Here is a 19,204-nt window from a genome sequence, read left to right as displayed (position 1 = left end):
ACACACACACACACACACACACACACACACACACACACACACACACACTTCTATTTGCAAATGAAATATTTCTATTGCTATTTATCTAAATACAATTCTCAATACATGCAAACATTAAGGTTCCTACTGAGAAGCATTCAAAATACAATAATAGAATACAATAACAGAGCTCATGTTTAATATTTAATATTTATGCTTGACAAAGAAAGTCCAGATGTATACAAAAAGATCAAAAAGAAAAAAGGAAAAGCATAAAAACATAGATTTTTTAATCTATTTTACCTACATTACAAAGATATGTGAAAGATAAAAATATACATTTTAAAGCATTTTATTTTAAGTTTATTTATTTAACTTCTTATTTTCTTTTTCTTTTTTCTTCTTTTTTCCCCACAGATATTTCAAAAATAAATAACTGCCAATAAGAAATCACTGAAATATTCTCTACCATATGGAATGCATGTTTACTTTAGTTTTCATTCAGCAGGGTTCAAGTTCATATCGCCTTAAATCAAGAAGATACAATACTTTGATTCAATATAAATGCCGAACAAATCCTTGTACATGAAAGTTCAAGACATAAGTAGTCACTAGGTGATCACAGTTGATGCACTTCAGTTTTCTGCCAGTCAAGAAGAGATGTGTAAAGCCATTTAGCAGACAGTAGAAGCAGTAATGGTCACATCTCATGCTTTTGATTGCTTTCCTTAAGGTCTTCCTCATCCTCTTTTCATTAATGTTTCTTTGAAGCTCTCCTGATTGGCATCGGCTTCTGGGTTTTCATTCAGTTTATTGAGGCCCTGAAACAATTCATTATTTGTTACGATATTTAAAATCTTCTGTTTTCAAAATGCACTATTCAGCCTGTCAAACATTATAGTGCATTTACATTCTGAATACACTCTTCTGCATTTTCAAGTACAAAGTTGAAACCCTTTTCTACATGCTTCTCACTAATTGATTGATAGGAATAGACTTCTTGGGCATTTGGCTGACCTGTGCTCCATTACTCACTGTAGGGACCTTCTTCACTCTCTTCCTCCTCTGCTCTCTTCTTTCTGTCATGCACTGAGTCATCAAGAGTCTAATGGATGTTGCAGTGGGGATGATGGGAACAAGTCATTTTTCATGTACCATTTTGTATCAGTTCCTCAGCACACCAGTCCATCAATGCCTGTATTCCCTCACCTCATCCTCTACATTGTCCTCATATTGCTCATCCGGCTGGTCCTTTTGCTGCTCTGGATTGCCTGCCACCTATTGATATAGTACATCAGTAATCTGCCTATCATAACATAGCAGGTTTAGTTCTTCTGCTGGCAACTACTACCAGCAACTTTGTCAACAGGTTTACAGCTTTTTTATGATGTTAAAATTCATTTAAATTACAATTGTCTCAATTAAAAATTAAACATTAAAACTAAATTTAGGCATTTAAAATGCTACATTACAACACATACGAAAATGGACGGTGATTTTAAGATTTGCAAAACGTATTCAATGGTTAGTATTTTAGATTACAGAATTAAAGTATTAGGATAAATTAAAGTAAATTAAAGATTTACTTTAAAGGGTTAGTTCACCCAAAAATGAAATATATGTCATTCATGACTTACCCTAATATCGTTCCACACCCGTAAGAGCTCCGTTCATCTTTGGAACACAGTTTAAGATATTTTATATTTAGTCCGAGAGCAAGTGTATGCACACTATAATGTCCATGTCCAGAAAGGGAATCCAAACATCATCAAAGTAGTCCATATGTGACATCAGTTAGTTAGTTAGTTAGTTAGTTAGAATCTCTTGAAGCACTGAAAATACATTTCGGTCCAAAAATAATAAAAACTATGACTTTATTCAGGGAAACAGGGTAAACAGGGAAGAGAAGACACTGCTGAATAAAGTTGTAGTTTTTGTGATTTTTGGACCAAAATGTATTTTCGATGCTTCAAGAGATTCTAATTAACTAACTGATGTCACATAGGGACTACTTTGATGATGTTTTTATTCCCTTTCTGGACATGGACTGTATAGTGTGCATAGACTTTACATATGCTCTCGGACTAAATATTAAATATCTTAAACTGTGTTCTGAAGATGGACGGAGGTCTTACGGGTGAGGAACGACATTAGGGTCATTAATGACATCAATTTCATTTTTGGGTGAACTAACCCTTTAAGTTTGCGTTAGAAGACGGCAAAGTTAATCTTGATGTAAAATATCAATGATAAAAATGAAACTTCCATTCAAAAGTTTAGTGTCATTAAGATTAATGTTTTTGAAGCAAGCCTCTTACGCTCACCAAGGCTGCATTTATTTGCTTAAAATACAGCTATAAAACAGTAACACTGTGAAATATTATTAAAATTTTCTATTTTAATTAATGTAATTTATTCCTGTGAATGCAAAGCTGAGTTTTCAGCATCATTACTCCAGTCTTCGGTGTCACAGGATCCTTTAGAAATCATTCTTATATGCTGATTCCGTTCTCAGCATTTCATATTTTAAACATTTGTGCTGTCTTAATATTTTTGTGGAAAGCCTGATACAGTTTTTTTAGGATTACTTTATGAATAGAAAGTTCAAAATAACAAATATAAATGTTTCTATTTTAAAACATTTTAGTAACAAAATAAAAGACTTTACTGTAATTTTTGACCAATTTCAATAGTTGCTGAAAAAAACTAATTTCTTTAAGCTCTTCTTCTTAAAAAAAACTTTAATCCATGAATAATTGAAGAGGAGCTTGTCTCTATAACCTTCTTGTTAACTCACCACAAGCTGCTCATCTTCCTCAGGCCTGATCTTGTTCACACTGGTCTTGTACTCAGTTTCCTCTTCTGCCTTTTTAAATTCATCTTCGTTCTGGTTGTTGGCCTCGTTCTCAATATTTAGTTTTGCCTTTAGGACCTTTAGTTTTCCTCCTAGGTCCTGCTCAAAGAAGCCATTTTAAGAGAGAATACGTCATTAATAGAAATCTTAAACTTCAAATGATGTAATTTCATGTGATAAAACTTTAAAGAAATTATCATTTGCACTTCAGTCAAATAATTGAGCTTTTCAAGAAATAATACAGAGAAAGTACAGCCATAGTGTTTACGCCACACTGCCTTGATGTTATTGAATAATTCATTTATGACTGCATGCAATTTGTCTACATTCATGCAGTGTGTAAGTGGTTCAAATGAGTTTTTCTGTCTCTGCATGTGACAGATCTAATTTCTGAACAGCATCAACACATTGATCTTTACAAATCAGATTTAATACCACTTTAAACTTGGGCCACTGAAAAGACTCAGTGCAGAGGAAAATTTGCAAATGCAGATCCCAAAAAAGAAACTGAGGCATTACTGTATATACACTATATTGCCAAAAGCTTGGGGATGCCTGCCTTTTTATGCACACACATATTAATGACATCCCATTCTTAATCCATAGGGTTTAATATGGAGTTGGCCCACTCTTTGCAGCTATAACATCTCTTATAACACTTTTGGGAAGGCTTTGTGTTTATGGAATTTTTCTTTTATTTTTGACTATTCTTCTAGACGTGTATTTGTGAGGTGCGGCACTAATGTGGCTTAATTATTGTCTCACAGTCTCCACTCTAATTCATTCCAAAGGTGTTCTATCGGGTTGAGGTCAGGACTCATTCCCACAATGTTGGGAGCATGAAATTGTCCAAAATGTCTTTGTATGCTGAAGCATTAAGAGTTCCTTCCATTAAGTGGCCAAGCCCAACCCCTGAAAAACAATCCCACACCATAATATCCCCTCCACTAAACTTTACACTTGGCACAATGCAGTTAAGCAAGTACTGTTCTCCTGGAAACCCAGACTCCTCCTTAGGATTGCTATACAGAGAAGTGCGATATGTCAGTCCAGAGAACACGTTTCCACTGCTCTAGAGTCCAGTGGCAGCCTGCTTTACACCACTGCATCTGACGTTTTGCATTGCACTTGGTGATATAAGCCTTGGATGCAGTTGCTTGGCAATGGAAGCCCATTCCATAAAGCTCTCGTAGGCACTGTTCTTGCCTTCTCATGGCTGAGCTGCTGTTGTACCAAACTGCTTCCATTAACATTATAATACCACTAACAGTTGACTGTGGTATATTTAGTAGTGAGGAAAGTTCACGAATGGAACCTCACGGTACCACTCTTGAATTCACTGAGATCCTGAGAGCGACCCGTTCTTTCACAAATGTTTGTAGAAGCGTCTGCATGCCTAGGTGCTTGATTTCATACTCCTGGAAGTGATTGGAACACTTGAATTCAATGATTTGGAGGGGTGTCGCAATCCTTTTGGCAATAAAATGTATAATTACACATACACGGCATTGCCGTACGCACCTTGTCATGCTTATGAGTGTCATCTACATCTTTTGCATCTTCTCGTACAGCCATAACATGATGCGATTGCACGGCATTTCCTATATTTCAACAGAAATCAAAAATAGCAATGTATATATGTAAATGTATACTTTAATGAGTTATTATACTCAGCTATACAACTGCAACTAAGTTGGTAGCATACACTTTAGATTTCTGTGCTAGAACCCTTAGCTTCATAAAATACAGCAGCAGTATCAGAAAGGCCAATACCTGCCACAAAAATATGCGTCCTTACCAGCAATAACTGTATCCAAAGCCTCAAAGTGTACTTTGGTTCTGCGAAGTGGCTCTGTCTGTGTCTGTTTCTCCGGGCTTTGGCTTAGTGCGTTGCGAGGGTTAATGCCCAGCTCTTCTGGGTTTGATAAGGAATGTTCCAGCACTGCCTTTTCCCCCTTATCCTCTCCTCCTCTATCCTTTGATGTGCTTCTCTCCTCTTTCTTGCCATTTCCCTCAGCAAAAATATCAATTTTCCGAGGCTGCTTCATTGCCACTTTGGTCGCATTGTTATTTTCAATCTCCAACACACCTTGAGGGGATAACCCTTTTCCATTTTCCTCATATCCTTCTACCTGTAAAGGAGAAACATCCGTATGACCAAAGTGTGGTGTGGCCTGATGATAAGACACTTGAATTAGCCACAGTCACACATTTACATTATTAAGTTACATGACTCATCTCATTCTGAAGCTGACAAACTAGCCCAAATGGCCTTTGAATATATACTTCAGCTGCAGTAGGAAGTGAGAATAATTTCAAAAAAGGATTAAGGCTTAATCCATTTGTGACCTGAGACTGTGAACAGCACACATTCATGTCAACAGTAGACAACTCCATAGGCTTTCTTACAAATAAAAGGGAAGAAAAGCCAAATAATGAATGAGGGAGTCTTTTAACATTGTATGTTACATTTCCATTGGTACCTGAATGGGCTTATTATCCAGCTCCTCATTTAGGGATACTATCTACTGTCTTCAGTATATAGCTGTAGCGTTCAGTAGCAAATTTATTAATTTTAGATTGCACTGGATGTTTTATTGCGATTCTGTTAACTGCCTCAGCTCTTCTACCGGAAGCTTCATTCAAATATTGAATTAGGATGGAATTTAACATTTCGGATGTGATAATTTGTGATGCATGGATTGGGTAATGAAAGTTAAATAGTATGAGACCTGACCCGACGCTATGAGAGAAATGCTAACTCAGCAACACAGAGATAATTCAAAATGTAAATTAAATAACCTACCAAGGAGAAAATGTACTGAATTTATAATGCAAGATAATTGCATGTTATATATTCTAACCTTTATAAATCATTTCAATCTGGGAATGTTTTTTTTCCACATATTACATGATGCTACTGAAGAGAATAATACCTGCAATGTAAGGTTTAAATGTTAGAATGTGTCAAAGGGGCACCTTATATCCAGTCAGATATAATGACAGTATTAAAATGTTAATGGCAGGCAAACATGCATCACTCACACAGGGTCAACTGCCAGGGAGGAAACACATTTGTAGTATTTACTGCTTGAACCTGCAGCCTGATGCATAGAAAAAGATTCCAAGACATTTCTAGAAACCAGCTTCTAACAAACTTCATTTCACATGTGTCTGCAGTGCTGCACATTTCATCAGCTGTCTTTGTAGGATAAGATGGCATAAAATGAGAACACAATTAGTAGGTTTAAGTTAGTAGGCTGGTAAACTGCAAACTGCAAAGTTTACATTAAAAAACTCATTCTTTATGATTTATAAGCCTTTTGAAAAATGGGGACATGGGGAATCTCCTCATAAGTCACAATCTCCTTGTAATACCCATGTCATACCCATGTCATTATACACATTTTGGTCCTGATATGTCACAAAACCATGACCACACATACACAGTCACACACACATCTTTCTGAGGACTCTCCATAGATGTATTTTTTTTTTTTTACTATCCCCTTACACTCACTACCCCTAAACCTACCCATCACACAAAACTTTCTGCATTTTTACCAGGTTGAAGTCCCAACAATAGTAGAAAAACATGTGACACACACACGATGATACTTGAAACTTTTACTAATGATAATTTTATATAGCAAGGATGCAATAAATTGATTAAGTGACATTGAAACTTTGGCACTGTTACAAAAACAATAAAATAAATGCTGTTCTTTTGAAATTTCTATCTATTAAAGAATCCTGAAAAACATGTATGACTGTTTCTGCAAAAATATTAAGCAGCATAATTGTTTAAACATAAATAATAAGAAATGTTTCTTAAGCAACAGCTTGTTATAATGATTTCTAAAGGATCGACACTCCAGACTGAAGTAATGACTGCTAAAAAAAATTCAGCTTTGCCATCACAGGAAAAAATGTAACTCTTATTTCAAATTATAATAATATTTCACAATATTACTGTATTTTTTAATCAAATAAATGTAGCCTGAGAAAAGACTTCTTTCAAAAACATTAAAAACCTTTGAACAGCAGTGTATGTCATGAGTCGCATGGATATATTTGTGGCAGTAGCCAACAATACATTGTATGGGTCAAAATGATAGATTTTTATGTCAAAAATCAGTATATTAAAAATCATGTTCCATGAAAATATTTTGTTAATTTACAGTCGGGCAAAAAAGTATTTTTTCCACCAATTGTGCATGTTCTCCCACTTAAAAATATGAGAGAGGCCTAATTTTCATCATAAGTACACTTCAACTATGAGAGACAGAATGAGATATGTATTTGGTCACTTACAAAAAAAGCAAGATTCTGGCTCTCACAGACCTGTAACTTCTTCTTTAAGCGGCTCATCTGTCCTCCACTCGTTACCTGTATTAATGGCACCTGTTTGAACTCGTTATCAGTATTAAAGACACCTGTCCACAACCTCAAAAAGTCAGAATCCAAACTCCACTATGGCCAAGACCAAAGAACTGTCAAAGGACACAAGAAACAAAATTGTAGACCTGCACCAGGATGGGAAGACTGAATCTGCAATAGGTAAGCAGCTTGGTGTGAAGAAACTAACTGTGGGAGCAATTATTAGAAAATGGAAGACATACAAAACCACTGATATTCTCCCTCGATCTGTGGCAAGATCTCTCTCCATGGGGTCAAAATTATCACAAGAATGGTGAGCAAAAATCCCAGAACCACACAGTGAATGACCTGCAGAGAGCTGGGACCAAAGTAACAAAGGCTACTATCAGTAACACACTATGCTGCCAGGGACTCAAATCCTGCAGTGCCAGACGTGTCCCCCTGCTTAAGCCAGTACATGTCCGGGCCTGTCTGAAGTTTGCTAGAGAGCATTTTGATGATCCAAAAGAGGATTGGGAGAATGTCAGATGAAAGTGACTAACCCAAACACACTGCCCGGGCAACGAAGGAGGGGCTTCGTAAGAAGTATTTCAAGGTCCTGGAGTGGCCTAGCCAGTCTCCAGATCTCAACCCCATAGAAAATCTTTGAAAATCCGGGTTGCCCAATGACAGCCTCAAAACATCACTGCTCTAGAGGAGATCTGCATGGAGGAATGGGCCAAACTACCGGCAACAGTGTGTAAGAACTTTTGACCTCTGTCATTGCCAACAAAGGGTATAACAAAGCATTGAGGTATAACTTTTGTTATTTACAATATACTTATTTTCCATCAGTGTACACTTTAACAATTTTTTACTTTAAAAATTGTCTGATTTTTAAATAATTTATTTGAAAATTATTAAAATTAGAGGCCACTCTCATATTTTTACGTGGGAGAACTTAAACAATTGGTGGCTGACTAAATACTTTTTTGCCTCACTGTATACCGTAAATATATCAAAAGGTACTATTAGTAGTAATATGCATTGCTTAGAATTTCATTTGGACAACTTCAAAGGCAATTTTCTCAATTTTTATTTTTTTTGCACCCTCAGATTCCAGATTATCAAATAGTTGTATATCAGCCAAATATTATCATATCCTAACAAACCATACACCAACTTTCAGCTTTCTCAATTCTCATAAAATCTATCCTTATGGCTGGTTTTGTTGTCCATATTATCTTAAAGAGTCTAGCTTGATTACAGTCAACAAATACAAGTTCTGTCATGAAACTCTAGTTGACACAGCCGATTTGGTTCCTGCATTATCAGTAGCCAATGAGCTTGCTGCTAAACCCTCATATACTTGGTCAGCATTCAGTGTAGCAGTTGCCGAGCGCTTTCAGAAACCCTCCACCTTCACCAGCTCGATCTGGATAGATCTACAACGGGTAATCCATGCATGCTATATTGTACAGCAGCAGCATGTCTTACTTGCTCACTGCTGCGTGTCATGTATGTATTGGCAGTAGCAAGTCCCTTACTTAGTCTGCGGCAGCCGCAATAACCAACAGCAGCAGTGTAGCAGATCAAGACCAAATATATCAACATATCATATCAATTACCATGCCAAACACTCAGAGAGATGTCATGACAGAACTTTTATTGTATAGACTTTCATACTGTATAACTGTATTTCATACATATACTGTATTCAAAACTGTATAGGAGCGCCATTGTTTTGTAATGCACATGCAAAATACAATTGTTCTATTATGAGCTGATTTGTTCTTTTATTTGTTTAAAACGTTGCAGCATGCAGTGGCAAAATGTGATGTACTTTAAAGCATACACACCAATATATCTAGATTATTGTAAACTTATAACAGTAATCATGACTGTGAGTTACCTGAGCTGCAACAAGTGCATTTTTATGGTCTTCTAATGCAAGTTTGAGATGATCTTTTGAAGCTTGCAGGTTCTTGTGCTGTTCCTGAAATGGTGAATTGTGTAATTTCAGTATGTCAGTCTTGAATGGAATCGTACACAATACAGACTTTTATTCTTCATGTAGAGCAACCCATAGGTTAATTTGCCATGGGTTCCCTCTGGAATTAAAGGGGTTGTAAAACACATTCTTTCGATGGCTTAATTGTGTTTGTGGGTTGCACTGTAACATGTGTTCATGCTTCGTTTAAAAAAAAAAAAACCTTTTACCTTTATTCTACACTGTTCTGTCCCTTCTTGTAAAAACGGTCTGATGGTTTCCGGTGTAACAATGAGTCAGATTGAGGATCCAAATGCAATTTTATTGAGACAACAATCCACAATCGAAGTCTAGAGTACAGGCAAGATCAACATACATGTAGGCAGTCCAAACAAACAAACACAACAAGGCAAGGAACGTAGGCAAGAGAGCAGGCCAGAAACAGGCAGGTGATCAAAAACCAAGAGACATGAAACCATGATAGAACACTCAGAATTGTAGTGGTTACACTTTACAAGACTTCGCCTTGAATGGCAGAGTGAACCAGGTTTATATAGACTGAGGTGATGAGGCTAATGGCACACAGGTGTAAACAATGATGGCTGATGAGTCAGGGCAAAGGATTATGGGCAATGAAGTCCGGAATGGTGATAAATATTGAGGTGAAGGAGCCCTCTGGTGGCGATCAGAGGGAGCCCCAGAGGCCTGATTTGTGACATCCGGGTTCTATGAAGCCAGTCCCTCAAAAATACGCAATGGGCTTAGATTGGTTAGCTGGCCCACCTGTGTTTTGATTCGCTAACCGCCTCGTGCACCGGTAATCTGTAAAGACTGCGGATCTATAGTGTATAGTGTATTTTTAGAACAATTATAGCAAAATATCTGTCGCAAGAACTATTTACCCAAAACGAACACTAAACATTGGCTTTACTATAGCCAAATCAAACACAGAACCATGTTAAGCATGACTGTAGATAAACAAGCATGTAGATAAACAATACATAAAAGCTATTCAGCAAGTTCGCTGTTGAGATTTAAAAAAAATTGTAACGTTAAGTATGAATGTGGAAGCTTTACTCCGTAAAATGTGCAGCACAGAGAGTGAGATTTGGGTAAAAATGATGAGGGACTGAGTTTATAAATACATTTTAACCATTGATCCCTAAGGCCGGCGACACACAACACACTGCAAGCGTGGCGGGACTGTCTCGGCTGCGTGGCCGTTTTTATTACAGCTCCCATGTTAACAGGTTAGAGTTTGCACACTGCCTGCGTGACACGTGCGGCTCGAGCGGTGCCGAAAACGTGTGGATGCTAGAAATAGAACCGACGCCTATTTTTCATGCGATACACAAGCGTGTTGGAAGCGTTTCCAGGCAAAATAGAATAGGAAAAGATGTCTATATGTCATTTTAACACGAATACACATTAATAAATGACATTTTGATGTTTGAAAGTATGACATAAATGCAGATATAACTGTAATTTAAATAAATAATAATAATAATTATCGATTTTCAACTATTGCAGGTCAATACAGAATGTAATATTCTGCAGCCTATTTTGCTGTCAATACCATAGATATGTATAGTCTATACTGCAGAGTGCCGGCATTGTCTGTGCTGTATCAGTACAGGCTATATATTTATGTTTAACATGAAGTATAGGGCTTCCCTGGGTATGACACCTACGCGTCAGACACATTTCTGGTGTGCAAAGGCAAAGAAAACGCCACGCAGCCACCCCACGGCTGACACGCAACAGAAACGCCACGCTTGCAGTGTGTCTACGGTCTAATTCCCCCATCCCTAGGAAGGCTGAACAAAGTGGACCTGCAATCCGGATTAAAATAACAGCGTTTCGTCTGCATTGCGCAACACTTCAGCCTACTAACTATACCACAACAACTCTTCTCCACAGCAATAAAAAATGGCCTCACCCCCCTAATTTGATATTCTCAGAGGAGGGATTTATGTAAATATTGGGGTTGGTGATGTCAGCAACCCTGGACGAATGTCTGTAGTCCCAACCAATGGTTTGCTGTAGTCCTTAGAAATTGATTTCTTTAAAAGCAAATATCTCCCTTTGCTATAAAATTTAAATGTTGTAACTTTTAACAGATGTTGTTTGTGCTCAAACAGCAACATTACACACTAGCTAAGTTAGAAAAGTGAAATTGTGTTTTACCACCCCTTTAAGGTTTAGAACTACAAACTGAACAGCAATATTATTTATCCTTAACTGAAAAACTACATGCATATTCAATTTCCCATTAAACCTCACACAATGCATCTCAGAATCCTTTGTAGTTTCTCTGACCTGCACATCAAGTAACTGTGTATAGATGTCCTGGTGAGCTTTCCGCAGCTGTCTGTTCTCCTCTCGAAGGTTATACATGTTCTCTACAAGAAGGAAATGGGTGACTCTAGCAAATGTGTTTGGTCAGGTGCATTTTATATGTACGGAAATGGATTTGGTCTGAGCCATAAATCTGATGACTCTGAATACATATACAAGAATAAGAGTAGTACTCTGGCTTACCTTTCAGTCTGGATATTTCAACCTCCTTCTCTCTCTGCAGGTTGTCTATTTCCAGCCTGTGCTCATCCAGCACATGTTCATGATCCTGCCCTTGATTCTGGTGCTTCTCTTGAAGTTCATAGTATTGCATCTTTAAGTCTTCATGCTGGGACTGATTAGTCGTATGCAAAAGAGTTTGATATCCAAGGAAGAATTATTATGTTTAACATCATCCACATACAGAATTACTTTTTAAGAACTTGAATTATGAAGGTCATCTCACCTTCAGTATTTGATGCTCTGTCTGCAGAGCGTTCAGTCGATAGGTTGATTCTTGCTGTTAGGCCGAATAAAACAGCAATTTTATTATGCATCCACAACAGCTGGAATGGCATTTTCAGCTCTATCGTGTTTACACATCATTTAGTAATCAAAACACCATACGTTTTAAATTACCTTTTCTTTGTTGAGGGCCTTCTGTGATTCCCGCTTAAACACAAGGAAATCTATGATGTATTGACAATCAATAGAGGCTTTTAAAAACAAACATGTACCACACTGCATTCAGCACAACCCGGACTCATTATCATTCATTATCTATCATCATCATTATCAAATCGCATCCAGATTAAGTGGGTTGTGTAAATCAGGAAAACAATTATTGTGCAAATGAACAGGACATTACCCTCTTCAGCCTTCTTATGCTCGAGTCTCTCTTTCTGGAGGGATTTCTCTAGTTTAGAATGATGCTCATATACCACTGAAAAGAGAGAGGAAAGCATATTATTTGTAAAAACAATATTGCCACCTTATTATTGATCAAGTTGTTGTACTCCATAATCATTACTATAATGCACTAATTCTCAATAGTGACACATGAAAAAATTAATTATTAACATTTATATATATATATATATATATATATATATATATATATATATATATATATATCACTACAATATTTATTTATTTAATTTAAATTATATATATATATAATTTATATATATATATATATATATATAAACACATATATATATATATATATATATATATATATATATATATATATATATATATATATATATATATATATATATATATATATATATAAACTGTAATACATTAACAAAAAACTAAAGAAATAAATTATGAGAGAGACAATACCAGGCACATTACAGTATAATAACTATTGCCTAACGGTCCTCTGAGTCCTCTAACTATATAATATATATATATATGTGTATATGTATATGTATATATATATATATATATATATATATATATATATATATACATACACACACAACCGGAAAAAATTAAGAGACCACCTAACATTGAGAAAGCAAAGTTACGTGGACAATAATCAATAATAATATTTTAAATAAGTCTGTCTTAGGCATTATATAATAACTTTTTACCTGTGTCATTGATTTTTTTGGTTGCTGACGGTGGGTGGGTGGGTGGATGGGGAAAGAATGGGAATGTAGTTCAAATATAGATAAAATGTATATAACACTTTTTTTGTGTGTGTGTGTGTGTGTGTGTGTGTGTGTGTGTGTGTGTGGGGTGGTGGTGGGGGGGGGGCGGGGTGTATTCTTGTTGTCCATGTTTTTCCCCAAAAAAATTTTTTACAAAAACATTTTAAATACAAAAATTAAAAATATATTAAACAGGTAAATAAGTTATTATATAATTCCTAAGACGCATATTATTTCCCCCCAAAATTATAAAAAGTTCACACATTTTATGGTAATCTTTTAGTTTGTCCTTTATAACCGTAGGTTATTCTTTCCCATGCAATACAATGTGACAGATTTTTCAACCAATGATCAGTGGATGGACCTCTATGTTCTTCCAGTAAAATGCTAGCAAAATTTGTATTTTTGAATTGAAAAGTCTTTCAGTTTTCAAGATAAATAATAAAAAGATAATGATTAACTTACAGGAATTAAACCCAAAGCACGTATTTCAGGGGTCACTGGAATTGGTTTTAAGATAGAGGAAATTAGTGTTGTAACCCCACCACCTCCAATGTTTTGCTCACCTCACATTTCCAGATACAACAGTAGAATAATTCCTTATGTTTTTGCCTTTTAAAACAAGATATCTGGGATGTTTATATTTCAGCATTAGTTACACTTTGGTGGTCTGGCGAAATCTAGATATTTTACTTTATAATGTTTTAAATATGCATACTTTCCTTACAAAAACCTTTCAGAAAGCCTTTATTAACCCCCGGAGCCGTGTGGATTAGTTTTACAATGGATGGTGCACTTTTTTGAGCTTCAAATCTTAGGCTCCCATTCACTGACATTGTAAAGCTTGGATTAGTCAGTACATTTAACTTTTCAGGGGTGACATAAATACGCATTAGTATTCTAGAAGTATTCTAGCATCTAGTATTAATTGACAAATTCTGGGCTCTAACACATATCTGGCTCCATTCTGAATCCGAAAGGTCATATTGCAAATCTATTCCAAACTGACTCCCTTGGATTCAGATGATTCTTTACAACTGTTTATAAATTTGCCAAAATATATTTCATATTATTGTTTTCTTTTGGGCTGAAATGTGATGTGGACATTTCTTAACAGCTAGGTTTCATGACATTCCCCAGATATTATGAGCAGTGTAATCTGGCACAGAGAGGCGAAAATCCTCAGTGTAGTGTTATCCGATGTTTGTCAAAGGTCCCCATTCAAAAGCTTGAAGAGACACAAAGCACTATCAAATGAAAGCAAACAAATATTCTCAAGGAATGTTGTTCACAAGAAAATCTTGATGCTGTTCTACTCAATTATTACGTGCCAACTATTATGCATAAAAGGACTTAACATACAGGCCACATTTTGAATAGAAATCTCCGGAGGCATGTATCAGATATCTCAAAACAATCAGTTAATCCCTAATCAAACATCTAATACAAAGTGCCTTCACTGTAGGAGCTTTCCATTAATTTTCTACCTTGCAGCTGCGCAGAAAGTGACTCTTGATGCTGCTGGTACTTCAAAGCCGTCGCCTCGGTCTTTTTCAGCTCTTTATGCATCTCATATGAGATCATGAAAGCGCACAACGTCCCGCAAACGAAGATGAGAAGTAGGAAAGACTGGAATATTCTTCTCTGCCGTCTCGAACAAATTCCTTTCCCCATCTTTTCCTCCTCTTCTTGAGTAGATGGAAAAGACTATGTGCCATCCGATTCTTCTGTAACGTAAATGTTTAGGAAAGCCACAATGATCCGTCTGTTTATTTTTTCCAATTGCGATGCTGTCCCGTTTAATGGACGCACCGGTTGCTTTCTCGTATGGGCCTACTTTTCTGGTTAGCTTAATTATAGGCTTCTTATCCCTTACGGAAAAAGTAAGAGCGACTAATGGCCTATGAATTGGCTATTTCAAAACTTTCATACGTGTCATTCAGAAAGGACTATCATTAGAGTCAGTTTGCGCTCGCCAGCTCCTCCCTTTTGAGTACAGTGCCACCCAGAGGCCAGTGCGCACATGTACATTTAAATTTTATAGCCTGTTTATCTGAAAGTCATAGCCTACCATCTCTCTACCGCGTAGATTTTTCATGTAGTGTTTTTCTTTGGAAAACTTTTACTTCATTACATTCCAAACCTTAATATATAATGTCATACTTTTTACCGCACTACATTTCATAAATAAAAGCTGTAGTTTTTTTATTTTTTTTTTATTTTTTAACCTTTAATTATTATAATTACTACATACGTAAGTCTAGTTTCTCAAGTCAAATTTGTATTACTTTTACTTGAGTAAAAGTATACAGCACTAAATTTTTAATGTAATTAAGTATTAAAAGATATTTAATATGAAACGAAGTGCAGTAAAAATTACAATATTATGTTTTGGAATGTTGTGAAGTAGGCTTAAAGAAGAACACAGATAAAGTACATATACTTGAAAAACAAAATTATTTGGAAAGTAAAAATACTCCATACTGTCCGCCTCTGACTCGGAGTACTCAATTCAAGCATGAAGAAATTAAAGCATATAAATATCAACAATATATATATATATTTTTAATATAGTCTCAATTTAGCATCAGGCATTGAGGAATTAATAATCAATACGGTTTATTTATTTATTTATTTGCTGTTTTCCAAATGTATTTACACTACTGTATCCGTATCATTGTTGTTAGATTTAATAACTTGCGATGTTGTGGCATTCATTTTCTACTCAAACAAATCAATCTATCGCATTTTAGGCTACTTTTATTATGTGTAGATATGGTCACGATATCTAGTGTATTATCTGCTTAGATGTTTTTAAGTAAAGCATATACAATTTAAAAATATGGTTTATTTTAATGGTATATTATTTGAAAAGCTTTGTTACATTTACTTAAAGTTTTGTTAAATTTACTTAACTTAGTTAAGTAGTTTGACATGCCTGTCCTGTCTTGTGTGCACATGTGGGTTTTGTTATGTGGAGTATGTGCTCCTGTCATTGTCTGATCCCTCCCCCTTATGATCTGATTAGTGTTTGATTTCTCCCACCTGTTCTCTCTTGATTTCTTCCCTTTATAAGCTCCTTGTGTTTGTCAGTCTTTGGCTGCATTTACACTGCAGGTCTTGAAGCACAATTCCGATTTGGTGACTATATCTGAGTTTTTGACGACCCGCTTACATCATCTTTTCAAAAGCGACCCGTATCCGATATTTGCATTTACACTGTACACTGGCAAAACAGCCCAAGACGTTCTTAATCGGTGAAAAGAAGTAAAACAGCGCGATATGTGATGGACGCAGACAAAATGATTGCACAAATGTTTTGCTGTCTGCACTGTTATGGAGCTAGAAATATGACAAAATGATCTGAATTTGAATTGTATAAATCTGAATTATTGACACGTGTAATCTAACAGAATTGAATATTATGTTGCATTTTACATAGTACTGAATTTTAATTTTTAAAAATGTTGAATATAGAACCTTTGAAATTGAACACATCTGAAATGTTTTTATGTCGAAATTGTATAGACATGTATTTTCAAACAGCAGATATTTTGTTCTGAATTAATAGACTGTAAATATTCAGTTTTTGAAAATACAGATTCAAGATTTCAGATGAAGAAGAAATTCAGATCATCAAATTCAATGTTCTAAAATTCAGATCATCAAATTCAAAGTTCTAAAATTCAGATCATCAAATTCAATGTTCTAAAATTCAGATCATCAAATTCAAAGTTCTAAAATTCAGATCATCAAATTCAAAGTTCTAAAATTCAGATCATCAAATTCAAAGTTCTAAAATTCAGATCATCAAATTCAGATGGCAGAAATTCAGATCTTACAGAAAGTAGGCCAGAGGTCATCAGGGAAGAGTAAAGGATGTCAGAAAAATCCAACGGAGCACCATCTGGTCATTTCATTTCCTCTTTGTAATGGAGTAAAGAGAAAAGATCAAACAGCCCTTTTATACTTTTTTGTTTATTTTAGATTAATGCACGGAAAAAGAGATTTCTCATTCTTCGTGTGGTTTACCACACAATTAAATAAGACAGGCCGGGTGCTGATTAATATTTTAGATATTTTATATTATCAGATAAACATTTGTTTCTGTGAAACGCGTTAAGTTGCACAGAAAAGTTGCGTAATCTAGGACCTGCCCTGTACAGTTTAAGAAGCGGTAGTCTTCTACTGCTATAAGACTACTATTTTGTTGAACAGACCTCGGCTGAATCTGAAATCGCCCCATATACCCTCAAATACATACCTGCAAACTGACAAGTGGTGAAAAAGGTGACACGTTTCCGAATGAAATACATTTAGGGGGCTCTCTGGGGCATTGCCTCCCAGTAGTTTTTAATGTGTAAACGGAGCATTTTGGTGCACTCTGACAAGAAAATAAAGGTAAAGGTAGCATTTGCTTCAAGTAAAAAACATTTACACTATAGCGCTGAGCATTGTCACAAGTTTTAAAATTTGATTTGATAGTGATTAACTTCCGGCCTATCAGGTAGAGTACATGGCAAATTGTATGTACTGTACAGTGTATTGGCGGGATTAAATATATTGATTTTGAAGCAATTTTCTCATCAGTGCTCTATCAGCTTTTACATAGGCCTCATACTTAAATCTGCATATTTGTGATATTTACCCCAGGCCGTTGTCATTTTATAAAGGCTATTTTTTAAAATCTTATTAAATGTATGCATTTCATGTTAAATTCTTACATTTGATTAATAAATGCAGTTATAATAGTAAGACACTAGGGCTTTTACCAATCAAATTATTTAATTTAAACTGCAAAAATAAAACAGCAATAAATAATGTTGTAAGATTGATGTTCTAAATGTTTGAATATACAAATAAAAAAATGCAATGATACTTTTAAACATGAAACTAAACCGCCGATAGGTGGCAGCAAGTGATCTTCTTAATGAGTGAGTCATAGACCCTTTTACTGTTTGTATACAATGATGACGTAGCAACGTAGAAACTGTGGCGAGAATCAGCAGCATGTCAAGCTACGTGAGCGGATTAAGCAACACAAACCGAGAAAGTTATTTTAAAAAGTTGACTTTATCAAATGGTATTCGGCTACCAGATCCGTGTACTATAGTGAAGTGGATAGAAGACGTTAGCAGGTATACAGTGGTCGGATATATACGTATTTAGTTGAGAAACCGAGCGTGTACACCCGAGACAAGCATATAAATCACTGGATGTTTTTGAATACGTTGTCTGTGGGCATGTACAGAATGTCCTTTATCCTTTTCCTATGGAGCTAGAAATATGACAAAATGATCTGAATTTGAATTGTATAAATCTGAATTATTGACACGTGTAATCTAACAGAATTGAATATTATGTTGCATTTTACATAGTACTGAATTTGAATTTTTAAAAATGTTGAATATAGAACCTTTGAAATTGAACACATCTGAAATGTTTTTATGTCGAAATTGTATAGACATGTATTTTCAAACAGCAGATATTTTGTTCTGAATTAATAGACTGTAAATATTCAGTTTTTGAAAATACAGATTCAAGATTTCAGATGAAGAAGAAATTCAGATCATCAAATTCAATGTTCTAAAATTCAGATCATCAAATTCAAAGTTCTAAAATTCAGATCATCAAATTCAATGTTCTAAAATTCAGATCATCAAATTCAAAGTTCTAAAATTCAGATCATCAAATTCAAAGTTCTAAAATTCAGATCATCAAATTCAAAGTTCTAAAATTCAGATCATCAAATTCAATGTTCTAAAATTCAGATCATCAAATTCAAAGTTCTAAAATTCAGATCATCAAATTCAATGTTCTAAAATTCAGATCATCAAATTCAAAGTTCTAAAATTCAGATCATCAAATTCAATGTTCTAAAATTCAGATCATCAAATTCAGATGGCAGAAATTCAGATCTTACAGAAAGTAGGCCAGAGGTCATCAGGGAAGAGTAAAGGATGTCAGAAAAATCCAACGGAGCACCATCTGGTCATTTCATTTCCTCTTTGTAATGGAGTAAAG

General features: G+C 35.3%; 1 protein-coding gene across 2 annotated transcripts; it reads right to left on the bottom strand.

Annotated features, from left to right (window-relative positions):
• Nucleotides 1-317: 317 nt before the first annotated feature.
• On the bottom strand, nucleotides 318-15,208 carry golim4b (golgi integral membrane protein 4b). 2 transcript variants are annotated; one of them, XM_067453230.1, is made up of 13 exons: nucleotides 14,668-15,208; nucleotides 12,388-12,462; nucleotides 12,159-12,208; nucleotides 11,986-12,039; nucleotides 11,724-11,874; nucleotides 11,502-11,584; nucleotides 9,105-9,188; nucleotides 4,632-4,965; nucleotides 4,355-4,434; nucleotides 2,777-2,932; nucleotides 1,189-1,257; nucleotides 1,015-1,084; nucleotides 318-800 (listed from the first exon to the last, which is right to left on the bottom strand). In XM_067453230.1, the coding sequence occupies exons 1-13, from the start codon at nucleotides 14,852-14,854 to the stop codon at nucleotides 790-792; spliced, it is 1,404 nt and encodes a 467-aa protein (XP_067309331.1). In that variant the 5' UTR covers nucleotides 14,855-15,208; the 3' UTR covers nucleotides 318-789. The 2 variants fall into 2 exon arrangements, with proteins under 2 accessions (XP_067309331.1, XP_067309332.1); XM_067453231.1 differs by having other exon boundaries at nucleotides 320-800; nucleotides 997-1,084; nucleotides 14,668-15,207.
• Nucleotides 15,209-19,204: the final 3,996 nt, after the last annotated feature.

Source organism: Pseudorasbora parva, chromosome 9 (genome assembly GCF_024679245.1).
Source record: "Pseudorasbora parva isolate DD20220531a chromosome 9, ASM2467924v1, whole genome shotgun sequence".
NCBI classification, from domain to species: Eukaryota; Metazoa; Chordata; class Actinopteri; order Cypriniformes; family Gobionidae; genus Pseudorasbora; species Pseudorasbora parva.
This window is presented reverse-complemented; position numbering and strand designations above follow the sequence as displayed.

Bases quoted from the DNA above. Each gene is read 5' to 3' on its own strand.
- golim4b (XM_067453230.1), bottom strand. From the start codon at position 14,854: ATGGGGAAAGGAATTTGTTCGAGACGGCAGAGAAGAATATTCCAGTCT. The intron at 9,189-11,501 runs GTCAGAGAAACT...TCACCATTTCAG, and splicing joins CACAGTTACTTGATGTGCAG to GAACAGCACAAGAACCTGCA. The intron at 4,435-4,631 runs GTAAGGACGCAT...GTTGAAATATAG, and splicing joins TTTGGATACAGTTATTGCTG to GAAATGCCGTGCAATCGCAT.